This window comes from Macrotis lagotis, chromosome 1 (assembly GCF_037893015.1).
Source record: "Macrotis lagotis isolate mMagLag1 chromosome 1, bilby.v1.9.chrom.fasta, whole genome shotgun sequence".
NCBI classification, from domain to species: domain Eukaryota; kingdom Metazoa; phylum Chordata; class Mammalia; order Peramelemorphia; family Peramelidae; genus Macrotis; species Macrotis lagotis.
In genome coordinates, this window is record NC_133658.1 from 144980679 (window position 1) to 144997207 (window position 16529).

The window sequence follows — 16529 nt, forward strand, 5'->3', positions numbered from 1 at the left end:
CTCCTTAGATTATAAGCATCTTGAAGGGAGGGGACTCTGTCTTGTACTTCTTATCAACAGAGGCAAAACAAAGCATTTGTGCACTTTGAGACACATTTAGAGGTGCTACCTCCCCCCTTCACTTCACTCCCCTCCATGTTATTGCTTAAACCCCAAAGGCACTATCTGTCATGGAGATCAAACTTTTCTGGAATTTAAAAATGCCTGCATTAATCAAAAATCATATTTTTAAGTACCTACCCACAATTTTAGAAGTTTTATATTGTATATGGATGTCAATGGGCTTTCTTATTAAGGAAGGTGGCTTTCTTATCTGACCCATTTCTTAGGTATAGCAAGCACTCAATCAACTTTTTGTTGATGGTGATAACAGTGATGCTGGCTTCATTTAAAGAGTGGGTACATTGAAGCATAGGGAAACTTATAGGGTACTGCGTCCAATACCTCCCCTTCTCTGCTGTCCCATTCCTCTCTATCCCCCAAAAGAGTAAGGATCAATATAAAATCTAGGAGTCCTCCTTCCTTGATGTTTCCTCTGATTTAAAAAATTGAACCAGAAGAATAAGATGGATCCCAGGAATTAGGGTCTAGGACCTAAATAAGGAAGCTCCTTCATTTACCCCCTTCTGCACAGATTAGGCATGGCATGACATGGCTCCATTGGAGGGGAATGAAAATGGAGGTAGTTTGAATGTCTTGACTTTCCCCATAGGGCTTGGAGGACAAAAGAACTTTTCTGTTTCCAACTCAACAATATTTCTTTGCAGGCTCCAGAGCTGTTGGAACAACAGAAGTATACAGTCACCGTGGACTACTGGAGTTTTGGGACTCTGGCCTTTGAGTGTATTACTGGATTCAGGCCATTCCTTCCCAACTGGCAGCCAGTACAATGGTGAGTGAGTGGGTGACCCAAAGATCTGTGGGATGTTTTTTTTCCTTCATCTACTATCCCCATTCAATCAGCATAGTTGACCTCAAGCCTAGAATATATGAATTTTATAAAAGCTTTCTGAAATTATTTTTCAGTAGTCCCAGTAGTAAGCCTGCTATATTTTTATTTTGATAATTTCTCACAATCAGTTTTATTTTGAATGCAAAAGTTAGATGGAATTGTGGAAAGAATGGGGTCAAAAGCTCAGGGATCAAGTCCTGACCCATTCTTTCTCTAGCTATGTGATCCTAGTCAGTTCATAACCTGAGTCTCATTCCTCATTTAAAAATTTTGCATCATGATGCTGTTATGATAGAGGTACTTTAAAAAATTATATAAATATGGGGCATCTGGGTGGCATAGTAGATAGAGCACTGACCCTGGAGTCAGGAGGACCTGAGTTCAAATCCAGACTCAGACACTTAATAATTACCTAGCTGTGTGACCTTGGACAAGTCACCTAACCCCATTTCCTTGGGGGGAAAATGCCATATAAACATGAATTATTGTTCATTGTAGTGTTAATAAAAACAGCTGATATTTTACATAGTGCCTTGAAGGTTTTGAAAGGAATTTACATATAATATCTTATTTGAGCTTCATGAAAATTGTACCAGTAGGAGATTGAGCTATCTATTGCCGTTTTACAGATAAAGAACAAAGACTCAGGGAGGTGACTTGTCCATGCTATGGATAAGTATTGGAGGTAGCTTCTGAACCTAGGTCTCTTCTGAAGTCTGGTTTTCCTATGTTCTTTCCAATATACCACAATACCTCTCATTAACACCTCTAAATTACAGAAGGATATCTGTCTTCAATAGTTTTAGTGAACAATTCCAGAGTCAGTTATTGGTTCATATGCATTGTTGGTATGAGGATAGACTATTTTCTTCCCCAATCTAACTCAAACAAAATCCTAGTTAAGAAAATGATAATGGGGTGGAGCCAAGATGGCTATAAGAGAGGATTGTCTCTTAGGCGCTCTCTCATAAAACGTATAAACTAAGAACTCTAACTAAATTTTCAAGAGACAGAACCCACAGAGGGATCTAGTGAAGCAGTTGTCCTACTCAAGGTAACCTGGAAAAGAGCAGAAAGGCTCTGCTCCCCTGGGTCGGAGGGGCAGCCCACCAGAGGGGTGGCCTGCCAGAGCGAAAGAACTTCAGCCTCCTGGAGGCAGCCCCAGGGTGCTGGGAGCCGAGACTCACAGCAGCAGGGGAGTTTCTTGATCTACACCCTGAGGCACAACTTGGGGGAACAGCAGGGAACCTCTGCCAGAGCGAGTACGTGGAGCCCAGCACTCAGGGCACACAGCGAGCAGCATGGCCAGATCCAGGAACAGGAAGCAGAAGCCAGTAAGCAGGAGCCCCCAGGGCATGAGTACACTGAGCCAAGGGAGGGAGTGGAGAGAGACTACCAGGCTCTGTCCTCTGCCCCTGGAACAGGACACTGGGGTTCTGACCACATTCAGATCTTGATCACAGTCTAGGCCCCCCCATAGAACAGCAGGGCCCCCCCCACCTCAGCCCCATGGCAGAGGGGGGTGCATATGGTCATTCACAGATCAGGAAGGAGGACAGAGCCTCACACACTGAGACCCTTGTGGGAGTGTCCCAAAAGCTCAGGAAGCACTCCAAAACCAGACTCAAGCCGGGAAAATGAGTAAGCACAGTAAAAAGAGAAACACCATTTAGAAATACTTTGCCTGTGAGCCCAAGAAGGATCAAAACACTCAGTCTGAAGATGAGGAAGCACAAGCTCCTGCATCTAAAGACTCCAAGAAAAACAGAAATTGGGCTCAGGCTATGACAGAGCTCAAAAAAGACTTTGAAAATCAAATGAGGGAGATAGAAGAAAAACTGGGAAAAGAAATGAGAGAGATGCAGGAAAAAAAGATGAAAATGAAGTCAGCAGCTTAGTCAAGGAAATCCAAAAAAATGCTGAAGAAAATAGCATGCTAAAAACCAGCTTAGGTCAAATGGATAAAACAGTTCAAAAATTTATTGAAGAGAAGAATGCTTTAAAAAGCAGAATTGGACAGATGGAAAAAGAAATAAGAAAGCTCTCTGAGGAAAACAAATCCTTCAGACAAAGAATAGAACTCAGGGAGATTGCTGAATTTACAAGAAATCAGGACTCAATACTTCAAAACCAAAAGAGTGAAAAATTAGAAGAAAATGTGAAACATCTCATTGAAAAAACAACTGATATGGAAAACAGATTTACGAAAGATAATTTAAAAATTATTGGAATACCTGAAAGTCATGATCAGGAAAAGAGCCTTGACATCATTTTCAAAGAATTACTACAGGAAAATTGCCCTGATATCCCAGAAGCAGAGGGCAAAATAGAAATGGAGAGAATACACTGATCTCCCCAAGAAAGAGACCCCCCAAAAAAACAACCCCCAGGAATATTATAGCCAAGTTCCAGAACTCCCAAGTCAAAGAGAAAATATTACAAGCAGCCAGAAGGACACAATTCAGATACCGTGGAGCTGCAGTCAGGATCACACAGGACTTAGCAGCAACTACATTGGAAGCTCATAGGGCTTAGAATATAATATACCGAAAGGCAAAAGAGCTTAGAATGCAACCGAGAATCAACTACCCAGCAAAACTGAATGTCCTCTTCCAGGGGAAAAAGATGGACTTTCAATGAACCAGGGGAATTTCAAATGTTCCTGTTGGGATGGCCAGAGCTGAACAGAAGATTTGATCTTCAAATACAGGACTCAGGCAAAGCATAGAGATTGGAGGAGAAGAGGAAAATATGAGGGACTTAATGATAATGAACCGCATATATTCCTGTATAGAAAAATGACACTGATAATACTCATATAAACCTTTGAATTTGAAGATAAAATATGGTATAAAAATGGAGTCAATAGAAAAAAGGGAAATGTAATGGGAGAAAGAAAAAGGAGAGGGGGGAATAGGCCAAGATATTTCATATAATAAGATTTTTCTTTATTACAATGAGCTATTGCAATGATATGGAAGGGGGGGGGAGGCAAGGGGGAATGAGGGAATCTTCACTCTCATCAGAGGTGGCTAGGAGAGGAAACAGCATATATACTCAATGGGGTATAGGGTAAGAAGGGGGGGACAGGGGGAAGAGGTGGGGATGTGAATGATGGAGGAGAGGATGGACCATGGGGGGAGAGTGGTCAGATATAAAACATTTTCTTTTTTACTTCTTGCAAGGGGCTGGGATTGGATGGCCTGTCCAGGACCATAGAGCCAGGTGGATGCTAGGCCTAAGGGGTGGTATGGGGGCTCAGGGCCTCTTGACCCCAGGGCCAGGGATCTGTCTGCTGTGCCACTCAGCTACCCTACAGCAGTGTCAGAGTGAAAGGAAAGAGAAAATATAGTACATGGTAGTGGAGAAATGCGAAAGGAGGGAGTTGCGATCAGCAATGGCAACAGGGGAAAAATATGGAAGTAACTTTTGTGATGGACTTATAAAGAATGTGATCCACCCGCAACAGAGCTGGTGGTGTTGGAACACAGACTGAAGCATATTTTTTTATCATTATTATTTTTGGGGGGTGCAGGGCAAATGGGGCTGGGTGGCCTGCCTGGGGCTGCATAGCGGGGTGATCATTGGGTGTCTGAGGCCGGATTTGGAACCAGGTGCTCCTGGGTCAAGGGCCAGTGCTCTGTCTGCCACCCGGCTGCCCCTATTATTATTATTATTACTATTTTATTTTATTTTGGGTCTTTTTTTTTCTTTATTTTGTTTTTTTTGCAGGGTAGTGAAGCTGGGGTGGCTTGCATGTCACACAACTAAGTGATTGCTGGGTATACGGGCCGGATTTGGGCTTGGGTGCTCCTGGCTCCAGGGCTGGTGCTCCATCCACTGCACCACCTGGCCAAACCTGCAATTATTGCTATTATTATTTCTTTAATTTTTATTTTAATTTTTTTCTCTCTCCCCCCTTTACTTTATCACTCAAACGAGTCTATATATTTTAGGGGGAGGGAGTATTTTGTTTACTCTTAAACAAGAATATTTTATTAATGTATAAAAAACATTTGTACAAAATGAGAATAAATAAATATTAAATTAAAAAATAAAGTTATATCAGTAAAAATCAAAAAAAGAAATGATAATGCAGATAAATAATAAATGATACTAAAATTTAATATAAACATCTTCATTAAAATCGAATGGGATATGAAAGAAATTTACACAGTAAATGTTTACATTATTAAATTTTGCAAAAGTGTTGTTCAGTGCATATCCCTGTATTTCTTTTTTTTCAAAAGATAATTTTAGGGGTATGACCTATATTCTAGAACAATTACTGTTAAATTTATACCAATAAATTTATCTAAAAAGATAAGATGAATATTCTTCCTAAAGATGTCTGAATTTTTTTTATTTACAAATGCTTAAGAAAATGTTTAACCTGGATATAACTAGGAAATTCTTTGAAATTGTCTATCAGAACTTCAAGATTTTCTATTGAATAAAATGATAGTAATTGCTAGACTTTATATAGCTTTATATTGCAAAGCACTTTACAGACATGATCTGATCTGATCCTCACAACAACCCTAGGAGGTATGTGGTATACCTCTTCTGTAGAAGAGGAAACAGATTGAGAAAGGTTCAATGACTTGCCCAAGGTCATATTGCTAGTTAGTGTGTGAGGGAGTTTTTGAATTCAAGTTTTTCTGATTCCAAGTCCAAATCTTTAACCTCTGAGCCCCCTAGCTGCCTCAGAATGAAATCTGGGTAGGGGAAAAGTTCAAAAAGTCCTAGGAGAGGATGTGCTGTACCAACTTATAATGGCTCATAGGAACCTATTATTAAATCTTCAATGTGATCATTTACCCTTGAAAATCAGTAAACACCGCAAAACAGGACTTCATTTTTATTTTGTGGATTGTCTAGACTTTTAAAAGTGATGAAGAAATGTTAATAATGTAGATTAAACTTAAAAATATGTCATATATACTTTTTTCTCCTTTACATTCAATTATTAAACATTTGCTAACTTTCTCCTGGGTAAAACCACTCTAAAGAATCAACAACATTGGGGTGGCTAGGTGGTGTAGTGGATAAAGCACCAGCCCTGGAGTCAGGAGTACCTGGGTTCAAATCCGGTCTCAGACACTTAATAATTACCTAGCTGTGTGGCTTTGGGCAAGCCACTTAACCCCTTTTGCCTTGCCAAAAAAAAAAACACCCTAAAAAAAAAGAATCAACAACATGGATGAATAAAGAACTAGATGTTCTGAGAAATAAGTCTGCCAAAAACTTTTTCCATGAATAATGTTTCCAGGTAGTAAGTCATTCTTAAACTTCCAAAGGTACCATCTTTCCATGAAAAAAGAAATTGACTTATGTTTCTTATGAAAGACAAATCAGTCTAGAAAATGAACTCTTTTTCTGGTATACTTTGGAATTTACCCCCATTCTAAGGGTATGAGAACTCCTGCCCAATCTCTTTTAAATCATTCCTTAGTGACCATTTTCTAAGGAATGAGTCTCTCTTGGGCTTCAGGGATGCACATTCTATTTCTGGACCAGTCCACAAATTCTTCTTGCATTAAGAAGGCTCATTAGGGCTTGTGTTCTACAGCATAACTTTTAAGAACACAGGATCATCACCTCTAGCCCATGGTAAGGGCAATAGTGAAAATGTATTTCATATATATATATATATATATATATATATATATATATATATAGTAAAATATTTAAAAGGTGGTTGGTTATCCTCGAAAAAGTGGTTAAAAGAAAGGTTAATGTGTGTAGCATAGTACCTGCTATATTGTAAACACCTAATAAATGTTGGTTGAATGATTGTACAGAGAATCATCACATAGCCAATTACTCTAAGAAATCTTCTTTTTTTTTTTTTAGGCATTCAAAAGTCCGACAGAAGAGTGAACTAGATATCGTTGTTAGTGAAGACTTAGCTGGAGGGGTGAAATTCTCAAGCAGTTTACCATACCCTAATAACCTTAACAGGTAAGATACACCACTAAAGACTACATTTAGATCAGCCATAGACCTATACTATAATACAACTCTCAGATATGAGCATCCATAATGGTTATCTGAATGACCTTCTTGAAATGGTCCAGCATATAGGCTCCTTGGGGCAAGGATTATTTCATTCTTTATATTTATATCTAGTACCTAGCATAGTGCCTGATTCCTAGATGTTTAATATAGACTCTTGAGTGATTGCTTGATTGAATAAGTTTTATTTTCTTCTGGGTACTTAAGCAGGCAATCTCATGCTGGGTATATGTCCATTCATTCCAAAAAATATGGATTAAACATCTAGTGTGTTCTTTGCCCTGTCCTGGGTAAAGAAGGGGATAAAAGAATTAGTAGATATATGATTCTTGCCATCATGGAGTTTAAAATCTAATTGAGGAATAAGCAAAGAATATGAACAGTTTTCAAAATAAAAATATCAGATTATAAATGAACACATGAAAGTGAACTCACTAATAACATGAAAAATGCAATAAAAATAGCTTTTAAGATTTCACCTAATACTATTCAGATGGCAAAGTCTATAAATGATGGGACTGGTCAGTTTTGGAGGGACTGTGAAAAGGCTGGCACATGGATACCCTGTTCATGTAACTGTGAAGAGGCTATCTTCAAAAACAATTTGTAATTGTATAAGTCCATACCTTAAACTCAGTAATCCTACTGCTGGATATATAATCCAAGGAAGCAAAGACAGAAACAAAAGTCTGATATATCTTCCACAGTGGTGAGATGCAGATCTGCTGGTCCGAATTATGTATACATTGGCTGGTCATCAAAAATGTTTTTACTTAATTGTTTCTTTTGTTGTAAGGAAATTTCAATTTGGAAAGGATAGGAATTGACTGTGATGCTAGATAAAGGACATTTTTTTTTCAGAAATCTAATTGACAGGCAGCTTATTACTACAGTGGATAGAGTACCAACCCCCTGGAGTCAGGAAAACCTGAAATCAAATCCTGCCTCAGACACTTAATAATTATCTAGCTGTGTGACCTTGGGCAAGTCACTTAACCCCATCACCTTGCAAAAACCAAAAACCCAAAAGAAATCTAATTGAGAGACAGCACAGGAAATTACTAATAGTAAAAGAAGTTAAATAACATAGAAGATGTCAATAGGTCATGATTGATAAACAAGTAACAAAATGTAACTGCAATGAGATCAACAGTGGAAAAGTCACTATGGACTTGAGGTATCTAGCAAAGCATTAAAAAAATTTTTTGTTGATATCTTTCACTTTTCCTAATATATTCCTCTTCCCTTCAGAGAACTCTTCCATTGTGACAAAGAATTTTTTTAAATGAGATAGATAAAGAGAACAGAAAGACAAAGAGAGAGGCAGAGAAAGAGACAATTCAACAAAATTAACCAATAAATAGGAGCATAGATTCTAAACTGAAAATATCCACAAAGGCTGTTTACTCCAAACTTCTTGTTTTATACATAAGGAAAACTGAGGCTCAAGGAGATTATTTGCTCATACCATAATCATAAAGCTGGTAAGTGACCAAAATAGAGATCACATGCTACTGATTCCAAGCCTAGGTTTCAGTTCTCAGTGTCACTTTCTTGCCTCACCAACAAAGTCAGAAAATTTGCATTATTCCACACTTCTAATCACTCACCTCTGCAAAGAAGTTTCCCATTTTTGTCATTATTGTATAAATTATTATATTGCCTCTAGTTATTAGAATTGGCATTGGTTTCTCTGTATTCTCCATGGTGATTGTTTCTTATGATACAGTAAATTTTCCATTACTATGATAGGTGAAATCTGAAATAACTGAGGAAACAATGGTTCAAACTTCTGAATGTACTGATTTATTAACAATGCACACCAATTATATTACAAATCAGGACCAAGCCTCCTCAGTTTGGCACTGGACCCCAAATACAGAGGAAGATAGATTTTTAGGCAGTAAAAAGAAAATAATTAATAGGAAATATAAACCAGGATACAAGATTAGGTAATCTAATATCTAATTGGAGGAAAGACTAAGGACTTTCTGAGTTGGGACAGACAAAACAAATAGGTACAATTGCCTGAAATCAGAAAAAGAAGTGTCCCACTCTGCCGTGTGTCTGTACTCAATCAAAGGAACAGGATAACAGTATAGGGAAAGTTTTCAGATAAGATATACAGGTTGTTTGAATTAAATAATTGTGAAAAGATTCCTTGAATCAACCTTTAGATCTAACTGGGTTTCATGTTACAAAAAAGATTAAGAACCCCTGAACTGGAGAACAGCAACCTGAATGGTCAAGGATCTAATACTGATGCCATAGAAGTTGAAGCTGAAGGAATTAAAAATATTCATCCTCTAAAGAAGAGAGCACTACAGGGGGAAGATAATAGAGTCTGCAAGTATTGAAGGGGTGACGAGGAAAGTGAATTAGACTTGATATGCTTGACTTATCAGTGAGAATTAGCACAATGGATGGAAGTTTCAAAAAGTTAGGTTTAGGCTAGATGTAAGGAAAACTTCATATCCAAAGGTCTTCACAATCACTTGATGGACATGCTATAAAGGAAGTCGAATTTCAGGCATGTTTAGGGTTGACAAGGTGCTTTCCAGTCCAAAATTCTATGTAATGAGAGACAATAATAGAATTGTGGTACAGAAAAAAAATTAATATTGGTGGGCATTGAAATACCAGGATAAATAGTCTGGATTTGCTCCTATAGGCAGTGAAAATTGCTGAAAATTTTTGAACCAGCCACTTTAATAAAAGTGATTATTTTTGAGGTGGTTAGGTGGCATAGTGGATAAAGCACTGGCCCTGGAGTCAGGAGTGCCTGGGTCCAAATCCAGTCTCAGACACTTAATAATTACCTAGCTGTGTGGCCTTGGGGCAAGCCACTTAACCCCATTTGCCTTGCAAAAACCTAAAAAAAAAAGTGATTATTTTTTTTTTTATTTTAGGGTGTTTAACCTCAGGGTGGTTTGCAGGATGAAATAGATATGGGGAAAGACTGGAAGCTGGAAGACCATTTAGGGGGTTATTGTAACATCACATTTTTAGGGACAAGGGTCTAGGCTATTCAGTCGGTTAGAAGTGATAACATCCTTTCTTAGATTTATCCATTAATATATCCAACAAGTATTTATTGAAATGTCAGTTGTGTACATGATGTTGTATTGCACCAGTAAGTTGTAGAGGCCTATAAGGCTTGAACCTCCTCACCTTTTTCATAAAGGCAAGATGAGATTGGCATCAGAGATTGTCTTCTTCTCCTGTCTACTTCTTGTCCTTTTCTGTCTCTCAGTATTCTAGTTCAGCGACTAGAAAAGTGGCTGCAGTTGATGTTAATGTGGCAGCCCCGACAGAGGGGCACAGACCCTACTTATGGTCCAAATGGCTGTTTCAAAGCACTGGATGACATCTTGAACCTAAAGGTCAGTGTAAAAACTCAATTACCTCAAAATGAAAAGTGTCTGCTTCTTCTGCAATCAGGAGATTAAGTTATATGATGCTACTGTGACAAAGGAATGGAAAGAAACTATGAGAGAAAATCAGAAACCATTCAGGACTAGGTAGACAATGAGGAAACTGGTTTCTTCCTTCCATGTGATTTGAATTGTTAAACCTGATGAGTGTTGAGGAGGAGGAGTATGAGAGTTGGGTAACCCTAGGGCCAAAACTCAGGACATAGTGGAATGTATATAACAATATGAAATAACAGGTACCCAGATTGTACTTCTATACCTGATCACAAAAGGAGGGTTATCAGTATGGTGATGGGATTACAAACTGCCCCAGGAGGACTAGTTGAATAACCTTGGATAGGAGAAGGTTTCTTTTTGGGGAAAACTATTTCCTTATCTTCAACTATCTGAAGGATCATCATGTCTAAAAAGAGGCACAATAATAATTATTATTATAACAGCAAACATTTAAATAGGGTTTACAGTGTGTCCTGGAAGATAACTTGGAAAGTAATTTTTTTTATTATGCCCATTTCATAGTTGAGGAAACTGAGGTAAACAGATTAAAAATGAAAATATCTGAGGCTAGATTTGACAAGAGTCTCTGCCACTAGAATTGATATATGAATGGCATAGAGAGAGAAAGGTTTCAGTTCAGTGTAAAGAACTCTGTAATAATTTTTTGTTATTGTTCAGCCATGTCCCATTCTAGGTGACCCCATGGACTTGTCCATGAGGGTTTTCTGGCAAAAGATACTCGAGTGGTTTGCCACTTCCTTCTTCATTGTATCCTCATTTTACAGATGAGGAACTGAAGCTAATTAAAGCAGGTCATAAGGCAAATGAGCTATCTTGAGAAGTCATAGGAATACAGATTGATATCATCTAGTTTAATTTCCTTACACTGGGGGAGGAGATTAAGGGGTAAATGGGATCATGGGGGGGGAGCATTTATGTAGCATCTACTCCACGTTAAATATTTTTTATAAATATTTCATTTGATTCTCATACCAATTCTGTGAGGTAGGTGCTGTTATTCTCATTTCATAGATAAGGGGGAGGCTAAGTGGTGGCTCTGGAGTCAGGAGTACCTGAGTTCAAATCCGGCCTCAGACACTTAATAATTAGCTGTGTGGCTTTGGGCAAAGCTACTTAACCCCATTTGCCTTGAAAAAAACCTAAAAAAAAAAAAGATCATTTCATAAATAAGGGAAATAGAAAGATCTAGTTGAAACGACTTGCCCAGAGTCACACACTAGTAAATATGAGTCCAGATTTGAACCTGGTCCTTTGACTTCAAATTTAGGATTTGTTCTTCTATACCATACTGTCTCCTTTTACTGGAGGATGTCATCAAATGAGTATGTTGTAGGGAGGGTTTCAAGTAAGGGGTTAAATTAGATGATCTCTCAGATCCTTCCCAACACCAAAAGTCTACATTATTAAGGCACATCATTGTTGTAGCAACTCCTGAAAGGCAGGTGAAAACTTCAGTCCTGGGGAACAGTTTGGGCTGATAAGTCAGCAATGTTGGAAAACAGAATGATGATTCTCTATCCTATCGTTTTCCCCTTGACCTGTTAACTTCTTGTAGCTGGTTCACATCTTGAATATGGTAACTGGCACTGTGCACACCTATCCCATAATGGAGAAAGAAAGTTTGCAGAGCCTAAAGGCAAGGATCCAGGCTGACACGGACATCCCAGAGGAGGATCAGGAGCTGTTGCAGGAGGCTGGCCTGGCATTGTTTTCTGACAAACCAGCCACGCAATGTATTGTGGATGGCAAGGTAAGCAAGCCTCAGGGGTTTTAAAAAACAACTCTTATTATGATCATCATCATTATTATCATTAGAACTATTTTTACCATGGGATCCAGAGGTAGCTTCACATTTGTCACCAATTTGGCAGGCACCCTATTGAATTTGTGATATTTATATCTCTCCTCTTCTGTTTTGGGATAAGATGGCTCACAACTCAGGATTTCCTTGAGACACAAGTGCTTTGTTTTGATTTCTGACTCTTGGGTCATATCTCCTTTCAGACATTCTCTTCCAGCAATTATTCTTACAAACTTGGCTTTATCTTTCTAAAGTAATTGGTCAATTAAAAACTATATCTTATTAAGCATTTATGTGTTCCAAACTGTTATATTGTAAATGAAAACATCCAGGATTAGAGCCCTACCCACAAAGACTTTACAGTGACCTAGAGAAACAAAATAAATGCATATTAGATAGTGATTTTTTAAAAATTTATTCAATTCCTAATTCTCTCCCTCCCTCTAGCCCTTCCCCATTTGTTGAGAAGGCAAGCAATACAATATCATAATACATCTGAATTCATGTGAACACATGTGAAGTCATGTAAACATATTTCCATATTAGTCATGTTGCCCCCATAAAGTAAGAAAAATACAGTTTAAAATGTGTAATTCAATCTGCACTCAGAGTTTGTCAGTTCTCTCCCTGGAGGCCTATAGCATTATTCACCATTGAGTCCTTTAGAATTGTCTTGGATCATTGTATTTTCAGAGTAGCCAAGTCTTTCAGTTGATCATTGCTACACCAATGTGCACAATGCTTTCCTGGTTCTGATCACTTCACTCTGCATTTAAGCAGTGATTAAACACAAATGTATATAAATTAAGCACTAAACTCTAAAGATAATTGAGGTAGTGGTAGTAATAATAATTCATTCTTGTGAATCACTTTAAGACTTGTAAAATACATCAATCTTAGAAGACAGGTGGTACAATTTTTTTTTCATAGATGAGGAAACTAATGCCTAGAGAATTAAAGTTACTTGTCCAAGACTCATAACTGATTAATTAAGGCTATAGGCAGGACTCTAGCCTAAATCTTCTTATTCCTAGATTTTCTATGGGACCTCTATAACAGAATACAAATAAGGCATATGGTACAGACAATAAAAGCAGATTTGAAGTAGGCCAGAGGTATCAAGAAAAGGCTTCATGAAAGATAAATGACTACTATATATTAGATAAAGATTATAGTGTTCAGAGATGTCTAGAGACCATATAGGTGGTCATTAGAAATCTCACTGCTATGTAAGCTTTATTATATAAAAGTTGGGGGTATTTCATTCAAAAATATCTCATCTTTCTCTTATCCCTTTGCAGCTCAATGATGACCGAATATTGGACATGGATCTCATTTTTCTCTTTGACAATAGAAAAATCACCTATGAGACTCAGATCTCCCCAAGGTCCCCACCAGAAAGCGTCAGCTGTATTCGTAAGAACGTTTTCCTTATATAAACCAGTAGTTGTTTTCATTAAGGCAGAATCAGTGAGACATGGATACGGCCTTCAAACAGGGCAATTATTCTCAGAACCAGTCACTAATTCTTGGGGTAGGAAGAGATTAGTCCATAAGTAAAATGGTGAAGAAATAGAACTCTAAAATAGAACTTAAACCAGAAACTGCTGAATTAATCCTCAGGGTTTTTCAAAGGTCTATGGGTGATGAAGCTAGAGCATTTTGTCTGGGCTCTTAGCAATGAAGAAGTCTCTAAATAAGCAGGGTACATGACCAGACCATCACTACCGAAAGAGAATGCACCGGCTTTGTTTGGAATAAATTGTCATTCACAACATTTTTCTCTTACCCTTTGGGGTGCTTCTTCCCGTGAGGAAACCCCTCTGTTGCTCTAGATACCATCTCACAATTCTGTCTGACCCTGTGGACTGGCTACCTCTGAACCCTTTGGTTTTTAACCCTTCAGTGTTTATGTTTCATAATCTGGGCTTAAACCACAGATCTCCTTTCCCCTGTGCTTGTTCCCTCTCTCTTGGATTGTTCATGGCCCCTAATCATTAACATCCTGACCTTCCCCCACAAAGGTATGAGATCCATCACAAATACCCAGAGAGCTTAAATAATAAACATAAATAATACAATTTCCCACCCATTTTTTAATATTTGCAACTTCATTTAATTTTCTATAAGGTAAGATATAAACATAAATAATATAATTTTCCATCCATTTTTTAATATTTGCAACTTCATTTAATTTTCTATAAGGTACAATCTATATAGTTTAGATCCTGTAATTTCAGATAAGCTTAAAAATTGGGAAGATTCTATATTTATGTGTATATAGAGAGATATAGATATAGATATATACATCTCTGAACACATCTTTAAATTAACAAATATTTATTAGGGCCTGTGAACATAACTCACTTTGATGATTTATCAGTCAACCCATAAACATTCATTAAGTGCGTGCTTTGTGTAAGAATTATATTAGATATCAGAGATACAGAGACAGAAAATGAAACCATCCCTGCACTCAGGGAGCTTAATGACAACAAGCATATATTATGTTAAGTCCTGGGGATACAAAGAAAGGCAAGCAGAGTCCCTCCCCTAGAGGAACTCAATATCTAATACAGAAGAAAACATGAAAATGATTACAATTATCCCTTCCATATCTCCAGGGTTAGAGGTATGGCACTGCCACAATCTGGAAAATATGAGTAAAAATTTTTTGTCCTCCCTTCATACCAGAGAAGTCTGAGTTTTTCCTTGAATGGGGTATTTACTGCAACTCATTGTAAAATTTGGATGAACTATTTAGTCATCATCTGTTGGACTTCACTTGTGAACCACGGCTTCAAGCAAAACTCCCAAAAAATTTCCAAATAATTTCTTAAGCTGACCCATGATATCAAAAAATCTTGATCAAGAAAGTCACCATGTGGAAGGGATAACTGCAGATACATTCAAAATGAATATAGTGTAGGGGAGACACCCCTAGAGGGAAATGCCATGGCAGCTCGAGGTGGGAGAGAGAGAAGAGGAAGGAACCAGGAAAGACCTTTTGGAGAAGGTAGAACTGATCTCATTCTTGAGGGAAGTTAGGGAAGTTAGAGGTGAAGAGGGAGCATTCTAGATATAAGGAACAGCTAATGCAAAAACTAGGAAGGGGTTGATGGATTATCATCCAAGGAACTACAGCTAGATTATTGTATCAAGTTAGTTAAATTATGGAGAAAAATGTAGTGTAAGGAGATTGAAAAGATAGAAGGGGCCAAGTTGTAAAGAGCTTTAAATGCCTAACAGGGGATTCTATCTAATAACTAGCATTTCTATACCTCATTCAGTTTTGCAAATCACCTCACATGTATTAACTTATTTAATTCTCAACAACCTTGTGAGAATTTTACAGATGGGGAAATTGAGGCTGGGAATGGTTAAGTGTTTCTACAGCGAAGTAAATGTCTGGGGCAGGATTTGAACCTTCATCTTCTTATCTCCAGGTTCAACACTTACCTACCATGCCACCTTGCTGCCACTGTGTTGATACTTTTGGTGATGAGAAGGAACACTATTTCCAATTACCCTCTTTTCCATTGCCACTAATCATTGACATTCTGCTTCCCCTGCTCCCAGTGATATGGATAGACCTATTGGAAACTCCTGTAGAGCTTTGGTAGACATACTACAGATTCCTTTTTTGTTTTTTTAAATAAAGAAGTATGCAACACCATCCCTACTCCCCGGTAGGATGTAATCTACTTGGTGAAATGAGGTCCATAGAGGTGATCAGTTAAATGAACTGAACGGTAGTTGTCCCAAAAATACAAAAAAGCCTTTGATTTCTTGCCTGACGTATGGTGTAGAGGGCCCAGTGGGGACTCCGAGTCCAGAGGAGGGTTTGCTATTTGACTCCTGTTTGTGTCTCTGTTTCCAGTTCAAGAGCCCAAGCGGAATCTCCCTTTTTTCCAACTGAGGAAAGTGTGGGGACAAGTGTGGCACACAATCCGGACCCTAAAGGAGGACTGTAGTCAGCTGCAGCAAGGCCAGAGAGCTGCCATGTGAGTTCCTGCCCTGCCCTGGTGCCTCCTGCCAGAGGATGGAAGGGAGCCAGAAGGAGAACACTGGTTTGGATGGGTGGGAAAGAGCTGGTATCCAAGTCAGAGTGAGGAAGGTCCCTGTAGAATGGATGAGGAGAAGGTGGTCTATATACAGAAGGGGGTGTGGAATAGTCAGGGCAGAATATGCAGTGTGAGAAGAATCTAAAAGATCATCAGAACTTGGGGAGATGATGCTGATAACTGGCATTTCTCTGGCAAAAGACTGCCCATGTCTACTCTGTAGGGTAGACAGAGCAGTAGGT

The 16529-nt window shown here is 38.3% G+C and overlaps 1 protein-coding gene across 3 annotated transcripts in view; it reads left to right on the forward strand.

Moving 5' to 3' along the window:
• The window catches only part of IKBKB (inhibitor of nuclear factor kappa B kinase subunit beta), an 88533-nt gene that overhangs the window by 41204 nt on the left and 30800 nt on the right, over positions 1 to 16529 (forward strand). For all 3 annotated transcript variants that reach the window (XM_074209028.1, XM_074209027.1, XM_074209026.1), the window contains exons 8-13: positions 768 to 892; positions 6809 to 6916; positions 10224 to 10353; positions 11978 to 12172; positions 13525 to 13639; positions 16104 to 16227. In XM_074209028.1, coding sequence (XP_074065129.1) covers positions 768 to 892; positions 6809 to 6916; positions 10224 to 10353; positions 11978 to 12172; positions 13525 to 13639; positions 16104 to 16227 — 797 coding nt within the window. The remainder of the gene's footprint in view (positions 1 to 767; positions 893 to 6808; positions 6917 to 10223; positions 10354 to 11977; positions 12173 to 13524; positions 13640 to 16103; positions 16228 to 16529) is intronic.